Here is a 15,235-nt window from a genome sequence, read left to right as displayed (position 1 = left end):
CTGCTCCCATCACATGCTCCCAGCCACCGCCTTCCCTCTGGAGAAGCCTCACGTGCGGCCTTTGGCACGTCGGTCAGCTGGGCCTGGGACGGACCGGCCACCGTGGGGGCCAGACAGCCCTCCGCCAGCCTTGGAAACGCAGGTCTACGGGGCATCGGACACAACTGGGACCCCTAAGAGCTCACCAGCAGCAGCCACTTCACCTACCCGAGGTCACTTTCTCATCGGCAAAACGAGGGATAAACACCAACTACCCCGAATGGCGCCTGGAAATTTTCCTGTGGGGGATAGCGGGCCAGAACCGGGTCAGAACTGGACACCTGGACAGAGCCGGCTCGCAGCTCAGGGTCTCCCTGGACCAGAACTCGGGCCCTAAATCTACCAGCCCACCTGGTGTTCTGTGATCTGCAGCAAATGCCTTCATTAACTTTCAAGTACTATTGTCATTAACATTCATGCAGCGCTTTCCGGGCGCTGTCTGTGTGGATCGCCTCCGTGTGCCGGTGATCGCCCGCTTATCTACGCATTACCACTTGTGGTTGTTGGAAGTGTGGAGGCAGCACTGTGTCACAGCACCATGAGTTTTATCACCTGGGTATCTCATTGTAATTGCATAAAATCCCATTCGTCAAAAACAAAACAACAAAGCAAAGCAAAACCAGCAGCTTTGGGGTTTGCACCGTCCAAGCGTGCATTTTTTTGCCTGCAAATTCTCCTAGGCCCTGAGGCTCCAGCAGGCACCCTGGCTGTGAGTTCCCATCCAAGAAAGCCGAGTTTCTTAAGAGTTGCCAACTGACTGGTCTACGAGGGGTCAGGCGGCCAGCAGGGGTGTCTGCCTGCCCGCTCTGTGCAATGTTCTGTAAATTCACTCACCAAAGGGCACATTTTAAAGTAATTATGCCCCATTTGTGTTTACTATAGCCTGCTGTGGCAAATGGTCGTTTGCCAGGATGCACGCTGGCGTAGACATACGCTCGAGGTTCTGAGAAGCAAGTAGGTAAAATATTAACGAAACTCAGGCACACGCACACACGCGCACACACACACACACACACACACACACACACCTGAATTATTTCACTGGGCCTCTGTCTCATCAAGGGGGAAACGTCTCCAAGAGATGATAAATGTGAAACAGAACACTTTCATTCTGAGAAGAATAATTAAGCTCGAGCAGTCCTCTTTTCCTGTGAAGGCTTCCAGGATTTGGAGAGAATTTAAAAAGTGGAGCCCAACTGGGTGAATCGGCCACCTGGGACAGCTGGTAAATCGGGAGAACTTTCTGCTTAGGAAAACGATACGCCATCCCTCCTCTGCCCAGAAGGCCCCCTGGGCTGCCAGGCAGCTTGCTAACAGCAGGCCAGCCCCATGGGCATTTCCCCTGCCGGACGCGGCTCCGGCCAAGCAGAGAGGCGCAATCAGGACGTACTGGCCTAATAAAAAAGATTGATTCACTCCGGACATCTCCCCCCACCCCCCGGCTCCTGGATGTTTCTCAAAGAAGGTCTTTGTGGAAAAGCTTTAAATTCTTTTGCTTCCACAAGTGTTTAAATGGGACTGTGAACACAGCCTCCTAACTCCGTGTGGGCAGAGAGCGCTGGGAATAGCAGGTAACAGAAGCCGGCTCCACTCACAATGGCTCACCCCGTTTGTGTCGACGATGTCTTCCCATTTTTGCTCAGATCTTTGAAGTTCTACCACAGCCGTGACAGAATGATGACTCATGCTTAAACACAGGCATCATGTCATCCACGATATTAATACCGTGGTGACATTGCCGTAAGCGCCGAGCCTCTAAGAGGAGAAGGTTCCCGAGAGCATTCTGCCACCATCCTTGGGGACCACAAAGGGCAGCGGCTGCACGAGGCAGCGTTCATTGTGCAGGAGGGCGCCGCCTGCATCCTGCAAGCCGCTCTGATAAGCAGCTGTCAGCAGGGAGGGGGCTGCGGGCAGGAGAGGGGGAGGGGAGGGAGAGGCCGCTGTTATCAGGCTGGATGGCCAGCCTTTGGCTGCTGCCCTGATGTCTTATCTCAAGTATGCTCCTGTCTTGCAAGTTTAAAAATCTCCCTAAAAAGAGAAATGGGGGCAGGGCTCGAGTTCGGCCCTAACACGCTCCAGCGCCCCTCCCCCATTCCCAGCGCCCCAGGAGCCCCTAACTCAGCCCCACCGGAGGATGCTAGGTGCCAGGCAGTCCCCGGGGGGGTCAGCGATCACCTGGAACCCTGCACACCGCTTCCCCCTCGGGCAAGGACCCCCTGCCCTCAATAAAGAGAAGAAGTTTGTTTCAGTAAATTTATTGTCAAAAACTCAAAGGTGCAGCAGCATAATCCTTCCGAAACCCGAGCATCGCCCGGCCCGCTGGTGCGCAGCGGTGCTGCTCAGTCCGACGGAGCTCCTGCAACTGCCGTCCAGGCCTCGCCCGCCTGGCCTTTCCCCTCCTTCCTGTCGAGAGCGCGCAGGCTGCTGAGTCACGCCTGCCCGGCCGGTGCGTCCTTCCCGGCCCCGTGGCCCACGGCCCGCCTCCGGCCTTCCCGGGCAAGCGGCCGCTCCCCACACTCGCAGAGTCCCGGGCTGGGGGCCAGACTTGCCCCTGCCGCCGCCGCCGCCGCCGCCGCCGCCGGGCCCCTCCTGCAGGGGACCGCCCCTCCTCGCAGCTCTCCACGCAGCGCTCCGGTCCGGCGCCCCACCTCCGAGGGCGCGTCCACAGAGCCAGCCGCGCGCTAGGCGCCCAGGGACGTCACCACGTCGATCAGACCAAGGCCCCCTCCGGGCTGTCACTCGGGGAGGGTGATACTGGGCACCCAGTCGTTGACACTGCGGCTCTCCTCGCAGAACAGGCTGAGCTTCTCCAAGGCGGGGTCCTTCCACGCGTCCTCATTGGGGTTCTGCGGGCAGAGCGCAGAGGTCAGCCTGGCTGGACGCCGGCCGCGGCGGGGCGACACCCGGGCGGAGGCGACACTCACCGAAATGAGGATGCAGTGGAGGTCTCCCGACGCGGCCTCCTCGTCGCCCGCGCCCACGATCGCCGCCAGCCGCTGTACGTCGCCCACGCGCACGATGTCGATGTCGTTCTCGCAGCAGAACGCCTGGATCAGCGTAAAGTGGATCTGCAGCGCGATGTCGCCCTCGTCCTCCTCGTCGGCGGCCAGCACGCAGAAGGTCACGTTGTCGGGGTCCCTGCGCGGGCGGGGAGGGGGCGGTGAGGGCGAGGCGGCGAGCCCGGGGTGCCCCCGCCGCCGCCGCCGCCGCCGCCGCCGCCGCCCCCCCAGCCCCCGGTCGCTCCCACCCGGGGCCGCGTCCACACTCACACGTTCAGGACTTTGGCGGACTCATAGACGCCGGCGGTGAGACAGCCCTGGCGCTGTGCCGACAGCAGCAGCTCGTGCAGCGCTTTCCCGGCGCCCTGCATCCTGCGGACGAGCCAGCGCCGTGAGCGGGGACTGGCCAGAAGGCGCGGCGGGATCCCCCAGCCCCGAGGACACACCCCGGGCACCCCAGCCGAGGACAGGCACCTCGGGCGCCCCGGCTCCCGCCCAGCGGCTTCCCACCCGCGCGGCTCCCCGAAGGTGGCCGCCCGACCGGCTGCGTCCAGTACACGGCCAGGCTCCCCGCGCCCCAAGACATCGGCGCCCGGCGCCGACCCACCTGGCGGTGCTTTCGGGAACCGTGTCTTGGCCGCGGATTTCCTCCAGAGTCATGGTTCGGTCGGCGAGCAGCTAGCTAGTTATCCACGAAAGGAGCGAGGGGCGCGGACGCGGCGGGCACCGGGAGGCTGGGGCCACCCGGCGAGCGCACGGCTGGCAAGTGCGCCCCGGCCCGCCGCGCGCCCTTATATAGGCAGGGCCGCCCCGCCGCCAGCTGGCGCTAGGCTGCGCGCCCATTGGCCGCCGCTCGCTTTCTGATGCAAATGAGGCGGCGGCCGCGGCTCGTGCCAGAAGGCCACGTGGGGAGGGGTGCGGGGGATGACAATGCCTCAAATCTGCCGCTTTTGTCCGGGTGTTACCAGGCAGACTGGAGCCTGCAGATTTCACTCGCCTTTTTGTTGTTTTAAGTCCTTAAAAGGAAAAAGTTAAAAAAAAAAATCTTGCCTGTTAATAGGGCGCTGTAATTTGTGAAATGCACCTTTGGAGAAACTAAAGATTTGTTTTGCACTTATTTTTGTTGCTACCTTTCTATTTTCTTCTTTACTTTTAATTTCAAGTTTAGCAGACTGTTGCTTTTAAACCGGAACTTAAAGTATAAAGCACCCAGCTCGGGCTTTAAGCTTGCAAAGGGCCTCAGCACAGCTGCCTCGGGCGACAGCGCGAGTCCGCCGGCCAGGCCTCCCCGCACACTCGGCGCCCCGGCCCCGCCGCCCTGGAGGGTCCCAGCCGACCTCCCCGCCCGCGGCCGAGCGCTGCGCTGCGGGGCGCTGGGACGCGCGAGCAGATTGCGGCCGGCGCACGCGGCTCGTTTGCATTTCTATGGAGAGCGCACAATAGCGGAGGTCTGGCGTGTGGCGGTTTGCAGGAGGGACAGTCGAGGCTTTCTCTTCATAGCGACACTGTCCACCTGCCGCAGGGTGGGGCCGCTAGGGCCCCGCCGCGCGTGGGGGTCGCGGGGCTGCCCGGCGCGTGGAGGTCGGGCCACGTGCCGCTCCTGCGCGCCTGGGTGCGCATCCCCAGCAGGGGCGCCGCTTTGCATGTGATTCCCAACCCCCCCACCGAGTCCTCCCACGGGGCTCTGCACTGTCTACGCAGCCAGGTGCGCTGCGCGGGGACCGGGAGCTCTTGTCCCCAGGGGCTTGAAGAAGGCAGCTCGGAATCCCTTTCCCGGAGCGCCACCTACAGGCTGTCCAGAAAGACTCGGGCTACCCCCGCCCCCACTTCCGTTGGCTTCTAGGGGGTTGGCCCTGGCGGGTCCGCTGAGCCCCAACCCAGCTGCGCACTAATGGAAACCAGAGGAAGGGCTGCGCAACCCACCCCGGGGGTGGGGCGGGGGGAATGAGGACAAAAGGACACTCCGACCCAGTCCTGATGGAGGCAGAGCCCAGATTTCTTAGGCTATTTTGAAATGTTTTAATGGCTTAAATATACGTATATAACAAGCTTGTTTGCCACTTATAACAACTAAAGCTAGAGGAGGTACACAGCCCCTGCTGTGAGGTCACCGTTTGGGGCCCGTAAGCCAGCACTTGCAGACTGTCCATGGACAGCATCACTTACGCTGTCGCGCTGGGGTGCGCTTCATGGCCCCCTTTTCTAAGATCCTGGAGCCTGCACGGGAATTCGCAGCAAGCCCAGGCACTGCTGCTAAACTTCTAGAAAATGGACGACAGAATGAACTGGCGGCCTGCACACCCCCCAGTGGACTTAGACTCTGCGAAGGCAGGGCCGCTTCCGGGATTCGGAGAAGCCTGTGCGTGCTCACCTCCTGTCCCAGAAATCCCAGGTGTCTTCTTCTAGTGGCGAGAGCCAGGCACCTGACGCCTTCACTTGCTGCTGCTTCCTTTCCTTCTTTGCTGGTGGTTTGCAGAATGACGGTATGTCTTGATATAAAATGTTTATTTTTAAGGGACGGAGGTTTAGGTATTGATCTTTTTCTTTGTATTAAAAATCTTAAAATGTATTAATTCCAGGTCCCCAGGAAATGTTGCAGATAGAACTTACCGCACATCTCACCCCAGCCTCCCCAATTTAGAACAATACAAATCTGGGGGGCATCCGGTCTTAGCCCCTCCTCCTACAGGAAGGCCACTGGACAGGCCTGGCTGGGGAGGGGACGCTGCGGGCGGGGCAGCATTTCCAGGTGGCACTGAGCCAACCTGGAGGAAGAGGGCTGACAAGCCGGTGGGCCATTCTCCTCTGCTCACATTTTTAGGGTATTTGGTTTCAGGAAAACCGCCTTTCTGGTATGCCATAGGATATGGCTTCACACGGATATATTCGGTCAGTCCAAATGGCCGCAAAGCCCTCATCTCAACTGGGAAAGAGACGTCTTATCTGGAAGCCAATTTGGCCTCCACCAGACCCAGCCACCACCACCTTGGGGTCTAGACAAATGCAGGAGCTGTTGGGTCTGCCGTTTCCCCACCTACTGGTGGGACTACCGGGAGAGGGGTAGTGCCCTCACCCATCCCGGTTACCTTCACCGGGCAGACCACATGCCCCACCTGCTCCCAAGCTACGTTCGGCCAGTGACTCAGCCCGCTGGAGCCCCAGGTCCTAGGATGCTGTGATGTCATCCCAACTCCCCGTGATGGCACCCCTAAGCCTTCCCCGAGCCTTAATAACGAGGGTGGTAGTGACTTTATGAAACACACATCCTCAGGGATGCTCTGTTTTAAAGACCCTTTGGGAGGTGCCTGGGTGGCTCAGTCAGTTAAGCATCCGACTCTTGATTTCAACTCAGGTCATGATCTCTGGTTTGTGAGATCGAGCCCCACCTCGGGTTCTGCACAGACGGTGTGGGGCCTGCTTGGGATTCTCTCTCTGCCCCTCCCCTACTCATGTTTTCTCTCTTTCAAAATAAATAAATATTTTTTTAAAAGACCCTTTGGAAATGTTAATTAGCTATTTTTGCTAACACAGTCTCTCACGGCCTGACTACGACGTGGGAGAGTTGTCGCTCGCTGAGGGATGGAAAGAGGTGGGCTTCGAGTGAGCAGTAAACCTTATGAGGCAGCCCTTGCTGCAAAACTTATTTACTTCTAGAGTGAGCACGTGGCCATCAAATGGCAAGCCAGTGGCCAGTGGCCGTAGGACACAGGGTTCCTTGCACGCAGGGCTCCTCTGGCCTGTGGCTCGTCTCGGGGACAAAGTCAAAGCCAGGTTTCCAAACCGGCTGCTCTCACAGAAAATTCTGCCTTTCCAGCTTCTCTTGGAAAATGGGAAGATTTGGTCCCCATGTGCCTGCGGTCCCCACCCCCACCCCCACAGTAACCATCAGCTGGAGGGACACGCACAGGGGCCTCCAGACTAGGCGGCTCCTCTCCGGTTCACCCAGCTGCTTTGCTCCTTTACATCATCTGCTTCCGCCCTTGCAAACTTCAAACAGAAACAAGTTTAGGGGCACCTGTGTGGTTCAGTTGGTTAGGCGTCCGACCTCAGTTCAGGTCATGATCTCATGGTTCGTGGGTTCGAGCCCCGCGTCGGGCTCTGTGCTGACAGCTTGGTGCCTGGGGCCTGCTTCGGATTCTGTGTCTCCCTCTCTCTCTGCCCCTCCCCCACGCATGCTCTGTCTCGCTCTCTCTCTGTCTCTCAAAGACAAATAAATGTTAAAAAAAAAAAAAAGAAGAAGAAGTTTGAAAAGCAAAATAAAAGGGCCAGGTTCTTAGAAAACGACCTCGAATTGGTTAGGCACCATTTGTGTCCCACACTGGGTGGGACTGTGTCTCGTGTGGGCCCAGGGCTCTTGGAGCAGTCTGTGTTGACCCCCTTGCAGAGGGTCCAGGGGTTCCACTTACCCCCACCCCACCCTATTTATCCAGCCCCTTCACAAGGCACAACAGGCCTCCTGGGTTTCAAAGAAGTGTTGGGTTTTTTCCCCAAAACTCACAGATGGCAGTGTGGGCATGAGTTGGTGACAAAACTTCATTAACTCAAGAAAGAAACCAAATCTTTGTGCAAAACACACACCTATTAGCTAAAACCCAGCAGCAGCGTCTCAAATGCGCCCGGTCTATGGGGCACAGGGCAGTGACGCCCCCACTCGCCGTCACCCCGGGGAGCTATGCGAGACCCTCACCCCACCCCAGGGAGCGTCACTGGATGGCAGGTGAGACCGAACGGGAAAACAAGAAAGGGGAATCCCCACGGAGCACCGGCCGGACGTCTGTGGTCAGCCCGTGTGTCAAGAGGGGTTTCTGGAAGGAGCGGTTACTCACGGCTCACTGAAACCCCTGAAACCCCTAGAGGGGTGGGGGCGGGCCATTCCTGCGCGTGGCACTTTCCCTACCGTGAGTAAGCAATGGTCGGTGACACATGTCACAGCCGCAGGCAGTGACAGCAGGTCTCACCGTGGCTGCGCTCCCCCGACCCCGAGAAGCCCACAGATGTGCTGTCCTTCCCGGCCTGGCCATGTGCCCAGACTTCGAGCCTGGGCCCCTACCCCCACCCCGCGGAAAGAAGTCCTGAACGTTTGCCTTTCAGGGGCCTCCCTGGGAGTTTCTAAAGGTCACGCCAGGTCACCATTTGGCCCACACTCTGCTCTTGTTTGGGGGGCAGGGTTCTAAAATGACTTACAAATTCGCTCTGACTTGTTTGTGTAGGTGGGAGCCCCAGACGCGGCCCAAAGGTCACATGGCGTGCCCCCACCCTGCCCCCCGCCCCACGCCTAGTCTCTGTAGGCGACGAGCTGGTGTTTAACTCTCTTCTCTAACAGCACACGGGAAGCCCTTAGCGTGCAGCGCAGTCTGGGCATGTACGGCCACCAACTTCCGAACGGAAAGTCCCCCTTTATGTTTGAAGGACGATTCAGAGCAGGTGCGTGAGCACCCAGAAAAGGGCCTTGGATACTCAGGCAGCGAAGTTAGCACCACAGGCTCAAAGGCGGGTTTTGCTGCCGACTTAGCTTTACCTTGAGCAAAAGGTTAGTGCGTGATTTCAAGGTTGAGAGAGTCCTTGCTTGTCCTCCTGTCGAACCCACAGTTCTTCAGTCACCTGAACAAGGGCGACGGAACGTGTGCATCGCAAGGAAGTGTTCGCTGGGGCGTTCCTTCCTAACAGTGGGAATCGGAAGCCACCGGAGGAGGCAGGCGGTATACAGCAGGTGGTCCTGAAAGAAACATTACGCAGTCGTAAGAGATGCTCCGGAGACAATCTCATGACATGACGAAACCTCAGACAAGGGGCCGTGTGACTGCAGGGGCGTGTGCACATCAGTGCACCTGACTCTAGCTACTCAAAATATCCAAACAGAAACCCCGACTGCACCGTGCAGCGCTGGGATTGTAAAGACGGGTCGTCCTCTTCTTCGTACTTTGTGCAGTTAAACGTTCTGCGACTCCATCGCAGGTCAGACAAATTCAAACTTCTCACGGAGAAGAGACTCCGCTCCAGCCACCATCCCCCTGACTCGTGCTCTGGGCATCGCGCAGAGGAGCGATGCTGGCCATATGTCTGTCACGAGATCAACAAGGCAGACATCCGCGAGGCTGTGTTTCCAGGCGGGGCGGGGCGGGGGGCACGACCTTTGACCGAGCTGCCCCTCTTGACACCGGACTCCGGTCCATTCTGTTCGCAGCGGAGGGGAAGTGGTTGTTAACTCCGGAATGACCCAGAGAAAGTCTCAGATGCGCACTGAGGGCACGAAGGAGAGACAGCCGTCAAACTTACCCGAGGTCGCGCCTTCCCGGAGGCATGCAGGTGGCCGCCACGCCCGTGTTAGCAAGTAGCCACAGATAAAATTCTTCCACTTCCCTTTTGCGAAAATGCCTGCTTCCCAGAAGTAAGTTACAGCCATAAATTGTGAAGATTGCTTCCGCTGTTTACATAAGCTGGAATTCTAAAAATGCAAAATATTTACATACACTCAAGTTATTTTAGTGACGCTTCTACGTGCAATTCCGTTTTTCAGTGTTGAATTTCACCCACATGAGAAGAACAGAGCAGGAGCCTTGGCCGGCTCAGTCGGTAGAACACCTGACTCTCGATCTCCAGGTTGTACGTTCAGACCCCATGCTGGGGGTAGAGGTTACATTAAAATACAATCTTGAGGGGCGCCTGGGTGGCGCAGTCGGTTAAGCGTCCGACTTCAACCAGGTCACGATCTCGCGGTCCGTGAGTTCGAGCCCCGCGTCAGGCTCTGGGCTGATGGCTCGGAGCCTGGAGCCTGTTTCCGATTCTGTGACTCCCTCTCTCTCTGCCCCTCCCCCGTTCATGCTCTGTCTCTCTCTGTCCCAAAAATAAAAAAATAAAAAAAAAACGTTGGAAAAAAAAAATACAATCTTGAAACATTTTTATACATAAAAATAAAAAGCAAATCTCGAGTGTGCTATCATTAGCGGGTGTTGGTGTTACGGTTTTATTCAGCAGATTTTTTATAGGGCTGGCTATAGGTCAGGCACTTTAAAAACATCCCTGAATCGTTAGGTAGGTACTATTGTCACATGAGGAACCCTGGGCACAGAGAGGGCAAGCAACCTACCTGAGGTCACACAGCCGAGAGGTGGCAAAGTGGGGTTTTGAACTCAGACCAGCTGGCTCTGGAGCTTGTTGTGAAGAAGGGAGAGACAAACTTCTCTGTAAAACCTTTTCTAGAGCTTTTGGGGCAAACCGTGTGGTCCACGAAGGATAAGGAGACTAACAAGTTTTCGAAAACCTGTCTGGCTCTCCTTAGGAGCCCTGACCTAGTGCCTGTTGGGGTTTCGTGATTGGAGTGTGGTGCCATCTAGTGGTCGGAAAGAATACAGCTCCGAGCTCAGTCAAGCAGTCTGTTCGTTTTCATCTAAACCCTTGTGTGTATCCCGGAAGCCCGTGGGCTCTGGCTACACACAGTTGACCGTGCGCAGAAGCAGTGGCCCCGGCAGCAGGGAGCCCTGGCCCCGTCCTGCCATCCACATGTTTGCCGCAGGCAGTGTGGACCACCCGCATCGAGAGAGCAGAGCAGGCCCCCGGGGAACGTGTCGGTGGTGATGCCCCTGCCCGCCGTACAGGTGGAAAAAGTGAGGACCGGCGTCACACAGCTAGTGACGGAGCTGGGATCCTAGCCGCCCCGCTCCAGACCTCGTGCACATCTCAGGTTCATGCTGCCACATGCACGGGCAGGACCTGGACTGTCTCCGAGCAGCAGCCCTGAGACACGGCCCCAAGCCTTCACAGGGAAGCCCGGTGACTGGGACACCTGCTTCCTTTCAAATCAGGGATGCCGTGACGCCCCACGTCCTTCGGCGTTCTGAATTCCCTACGCGGCCACATGACACAAGCTGACGCACTATTTTTTCTTACAAACTCTTAGGCGATATCAAACCTGAAGGGACCTACAAGGTAGCTTTCTCCAAAATGCTGCCAATCTGGGACACACACGGTCCCCCACATGCCAGATGATGGCGGCTCCATGGGCTGGCGCGCCCCTGACTTGTCCACCTCCGTCTGATTCCTCCCTCGATAGTAATGGCAGCCCCGGGCCCCTCCTCCCACAGAGCCGTCCCGCCAGAGTCCCGGCCGGAAGGGACAACCGCATGGCCCAAGCTGCCTGTCGCCCCCTCCCCATGTCTCCTCCAGGGCACAACAGCAGCCCGAGCAACCATGTTCCTCTGCCGGGGATGATTTGTGTTTGTGGCTGCGTGTGTTGTTGCAACACAACATGTCAGCCCAGCAGAGACCAGCTACCCCCAGTCACGCCACTCTGCCAGGCAGTTGAGAAAACGCTGTCACCTTCCAGAGTGCAAACCCATTTGGGACCCCGTGACCCAGAAACCATGGGGGTGTGTGGGGAAATGCGTGTGTGGAGCCTTCGGAGACTGGCTCTGAGAAAGTGAGACTGTCCACTACATGGCCCTGCCCTCTTCAACCCTCGGAAGCCAGTGTCACCTGGGGTGGTCAGCTCAGAGTTCCTCCCTGCTCAGAGAACAAGGGTGCTCCCTGTTTACAAAACAGGGGTCGTCCCTCCTCCCAGGACAGGGATGCTCCCTCCTCCAGGACAGGGGTCCTCCCTCCTCCCAGGACATGGGTGCTCCCTCCTCCCAGGACAGGGGTGCTCCCTCCTCCAGGACAGGGATGCTCCCTCCTCCAGGACAGGGGTGCTCCCTCCTCCCAGGACAGGGGTCCTCCCTCCTCCAGGACAGGGGTCCTCCCTCCTCCCAGGACAGGGGTGCTCCCTCCTCCCAGTCAAGAATGTTCCCTCCTCCCAGGACAGGGGTCCTCCCTCCTCCAGGACACGGGTGCTCCCTGCTGGCAGGACAGGGGTCGTCCCCAGTCCCAGAGGGTGCTCCCTGCCATGGCTGAGCTCTGTAAGGTGTCCTAAGGGATGACCGTGTGCCCCAGAGCTCCCCTGTGCTCAGGAGGGGGAGGGCAGGCAGACAGCCGGCTCCACCCCGGCCACGATCAGTAGTTGAGCGCCTACCGTGTGCAAGGAGGTGTTTACGGGCTCGGACCTCAGGAAGTCCCACGTGCAGGGGGGCAGGGGAGGCGTACCACCCACCGAGCACCTCCCGACCCCGCCAGCCCTCACCGCCTCCCTCTGCAGCCCAGGCAGGAGCTCTGCGAAGCTGAGGCAGGGCTGGGAGGGGCGGGGAAGCGCCTAGGAGAGGCTCGGGAGTTAGATGGGTGACGGCGGGGGGCGGGTGGGAGAGGGGCTCGCGGGAGCACGGGCACAGGGCTCTCCATGCGCGGGCAGACTGTGCCGGCGCCCCCGGGACAAGTAGAGCTCGCAGCAGCTTCTCAAACTAGTACCGGGGGAACCCTACCCAGGCCAGACGGGACGGTGGCTTCAGACCAGCTCCATTTTTAAGCAGGTTTGGGAGGCGCCATTGGAGGAAGCCTAGGTTGGGCGCACCTCGGATCCCAGACTTACTTGGCCACAGGCCCCCTGTGTGGACCATAAACTCCAGGTTCCATGGGACACAGGCTGGGGGCACAAGTGTCCCCAGTGTCTCCCAGCCCTAACACTGAAAGGGGTTCATTCGCAGAAGACGGCACTTCTCCAGGAGGCATCCGCACCCCCATCTCCTGGACGGGGGACTCGGGGTGAGCCAGGAGGCCGGCATCGTAACACCCCTCAGGGGCTTCTGCCCTGCTCCCATCTGAGAAGCCCTGGGCTCGGGGAGCCTCACAGCAATCCCCACATCAAAGCTGGGCTCGGGGAGGAAGGGTCCTCCAAAGGCGACGAGAGGAGTAAAGGACTTTCAGGGGCGTCCCTGGAGCTGGCGGTGGTCACGCGGCCAAGCCCAGGGGCGTTCTGCAGGGTGACAGAGGGCCCCCGCCCCGGGCAGGGCCCCCAGGGCCACCGCCCTCCCTCCTGCAGCCCGGGAAAAGCCGAGAGGGACATTTTGGCACCCTGTCACCACGCGGGGACAGAGATGTTTCCTCCCGTGGGGAGAGCATTGCAAACATCAACGTCAGACGGGCTCAGCCGGCCAGGGGCACAGCCCAGACCCCAGGGTCATCTGCAGCGCGAGGCCTGTAGGGAAACCGTGCAGGGGTGAGAGGGGAAGCAGAGCCGCCTCCCTCCCCACGCCCCCACCACGTACTCGGGACGCAGAAGTCACCACAAGACACCGCCCTCACCCTGCGTGCAGCACACTCCCTGATGGAACTTTTATTGCTGGAAATGGGGCCAAAGTAAGCAGAAGTAACAGGGCGACCCCTGTACCCTGGGGTCAGTGGCAGCTCCTCAGGTCACACCCAAGGGACAGTCTGAGGCTGAGGCCAGCTGCCCACTCCCCACCGTCCACGCCTCTCCCCCCCAGGGCAGGGGCCGGCTGCATCACCACCACCGCTGGGGGGCGTTTTGCAGGCCTCGGGGACGTTAAAGACAAAGTCTAGTCTAGCACCTTCTGGACTGTGTCTTAAAGGCTTCGGCTGAGGGCAAGGGGTGTCTCCACCCTGAACTCTCTCGCTGAGACAGTCTCCCTCTAACTCCAGGGCTGTGATATTTGGGGAGAGTTTCCGTGATCCCAGTCTGAATGTATACAGACGCGATTTCACACGGTAGTGTTAACTCAAACTTTCCGAAGCTCTTTGGGAAGCACAGGCATGTTTGCAGGGCGAAGGCATGGAAGGGGGATGGAGGGGCACAGAGGGCCCAGGCACTCCGGCCCAGAGTCTCTCCCTCGGTCGACGGCCAATCACGGTCCAGAACCTGTGCGATGGGTCGTTCCTGGGACGTGGCTCCGTGGGCCGCAGCCACATCCCCTCCCATCTTCGGACACGGAAAGGTTTGTGGCTGTTCACCTGAGGACCCGCCAGGAACACTATGCACTCACTATACACACAGCACCCGTGGAGCACTGACAGGTGCACAGTCCTCTTCCCAGTGAGGAAGCCGCGTGCAGCCGGCAAGAGTCACCGCTCCCGGCCTTCCCGTGAACCGTCCTAGGGGGACTCCACGCCCCAGTCCTCCAGCCAGCTAGGACAGGCCACACCGCCACCTGGGCCACACCAGCCGCACTGGCCACGCCAGGCCGCGCCAGCCACAATGCCTCTGGGAGCATCACAGGAATGCCAGCTGCTCACAGAGTCACCGGATGAGACCAGATTCCCTCTGGCCGGATGGACCCCTTCCCCCCGTGGTAGGGGCGTCAGCGGGGAGGGGTCCGGAACAGCATCAGGTCAGCGTGTGCTCGCTCGCACTTGCCCACCGGCCACTTCCATTTCAGTTGCAAGACGGTGCCGGGCACGGGCCTTTACCCTGTGGGATCAGGTGCTGCCTTCGGGCAGGTGGTGTCAGAACTGAGCTGAACTGTAGGACACCAGCTGCTTGTCGGTTGCGGGGGGAGGGCACACACACATTGGACTTGGGGGTCCGAATCACCAGCCGTGAGTCAGCAGTCGTCTAGACGCTGTGATGCCCGGGCGTCAGAGAACCAGACCCGCTCGGGTAGCCGATGAATTTCTGAGATGATCACCTCGCCAGCGAACGGTGCTGACACGGTTAGCTAGGACCATGCAAAATCAAAACAAAACAACTAGAGTCAACCCTTACCTCACAGAACCAGAAAGGCTCCCTTGAACCGGGTCGTAGATCCACATGTAAATGCCAGAAGTATGAACCTTCAGAGATAAATAATAGAAGACAGCCTTGGGCGCCTGGAGTTAGGCAAAGATTTCTTAATTGGGCCCCAAAAGCATAAACCATGTATTTTAAAACTTAGCGAATTAGATTTCGTCAAAAATTAACAATGTTTCCTCTTCAAAAGACACCATTAAGCCAAATGAGAAGACAAGCCATAGACTGCGGGAAAATGTCTGTAAAATATACAAGATAGGCCTTCTATCTAGAATATGTAAAGAGCTGTTACAACTCAATAATAAAAAGATAATCCAATTTTTTTTTAAGGAGCAAAAGATTTGAACAAGCGGTTCACCAAAGTAGCTGGGGCGGCTGGACAGTAAAAAATGCTCAGCGTCATTCACGCGACAGAAACGCAAAGGAAAGCCACAGTGAACCACGACTGACAAGAACAGAAGCGACGAGACTGGTCATACAAAGCGTCGGCGAAGGTGTGGGAAGAGACCTGAGCCCGCAGACACCGCCAGGAGGACCGGAAAACAGCCGCTTTGGAAAAGCACAGTGCAGAGCAGCACGTCCTGATCGG

General features: G+C 58.5%; 1 protein-coding gene across 1 annotated transcript; it reads right to left on the bottom strand.

Annotated features, from left to right (window-relative positions):
• Positions 1-2,278: 2,278 nt before the first annotated feature.
• Positions 2,279-4,052, bottom strand: GADD45G (growth arrest and DNA damage inducible gamma). Its single transcript, XM_060610236.3, has 4 exons — positions 3,646-4,052; positions 3,309-3,410; positions 2,964-3,177; positions 2,279-2,885 (listed from the first exon to the last, which is right to left on the bottom strand). Exons 1-4 carry the CDS (start codon positions 3,696-3,698, stop codon positions 2,775-2,777), a joined length of 480 nt encoding a protein of 159 aa, XP_060466219.1. The 5' UTR covers positions 3,699-4,052; the 3' UTR covers positions 2,279-2,774.
• Positions 4,053-15,235: the final 11,183 nt, after the last annotated feature.

This window comes from Panthera onca, chromosome D4 (assembly GCF_046562875.1).
Source record: "Panthera onca isolate mPanOnc1 chromosome D4, mPanOnc1 haplotype 2, whole genome shotgun sequence".
Classification (NCBI taxonomy): Eukaryota; Metazoa; Chordata; class Mammalia; order Carnivora; family Felidae; genus Panthera; species Panthera onca.
This window is presented reverse-complemented; position numbering and strand designations above follow the sequence as displayed.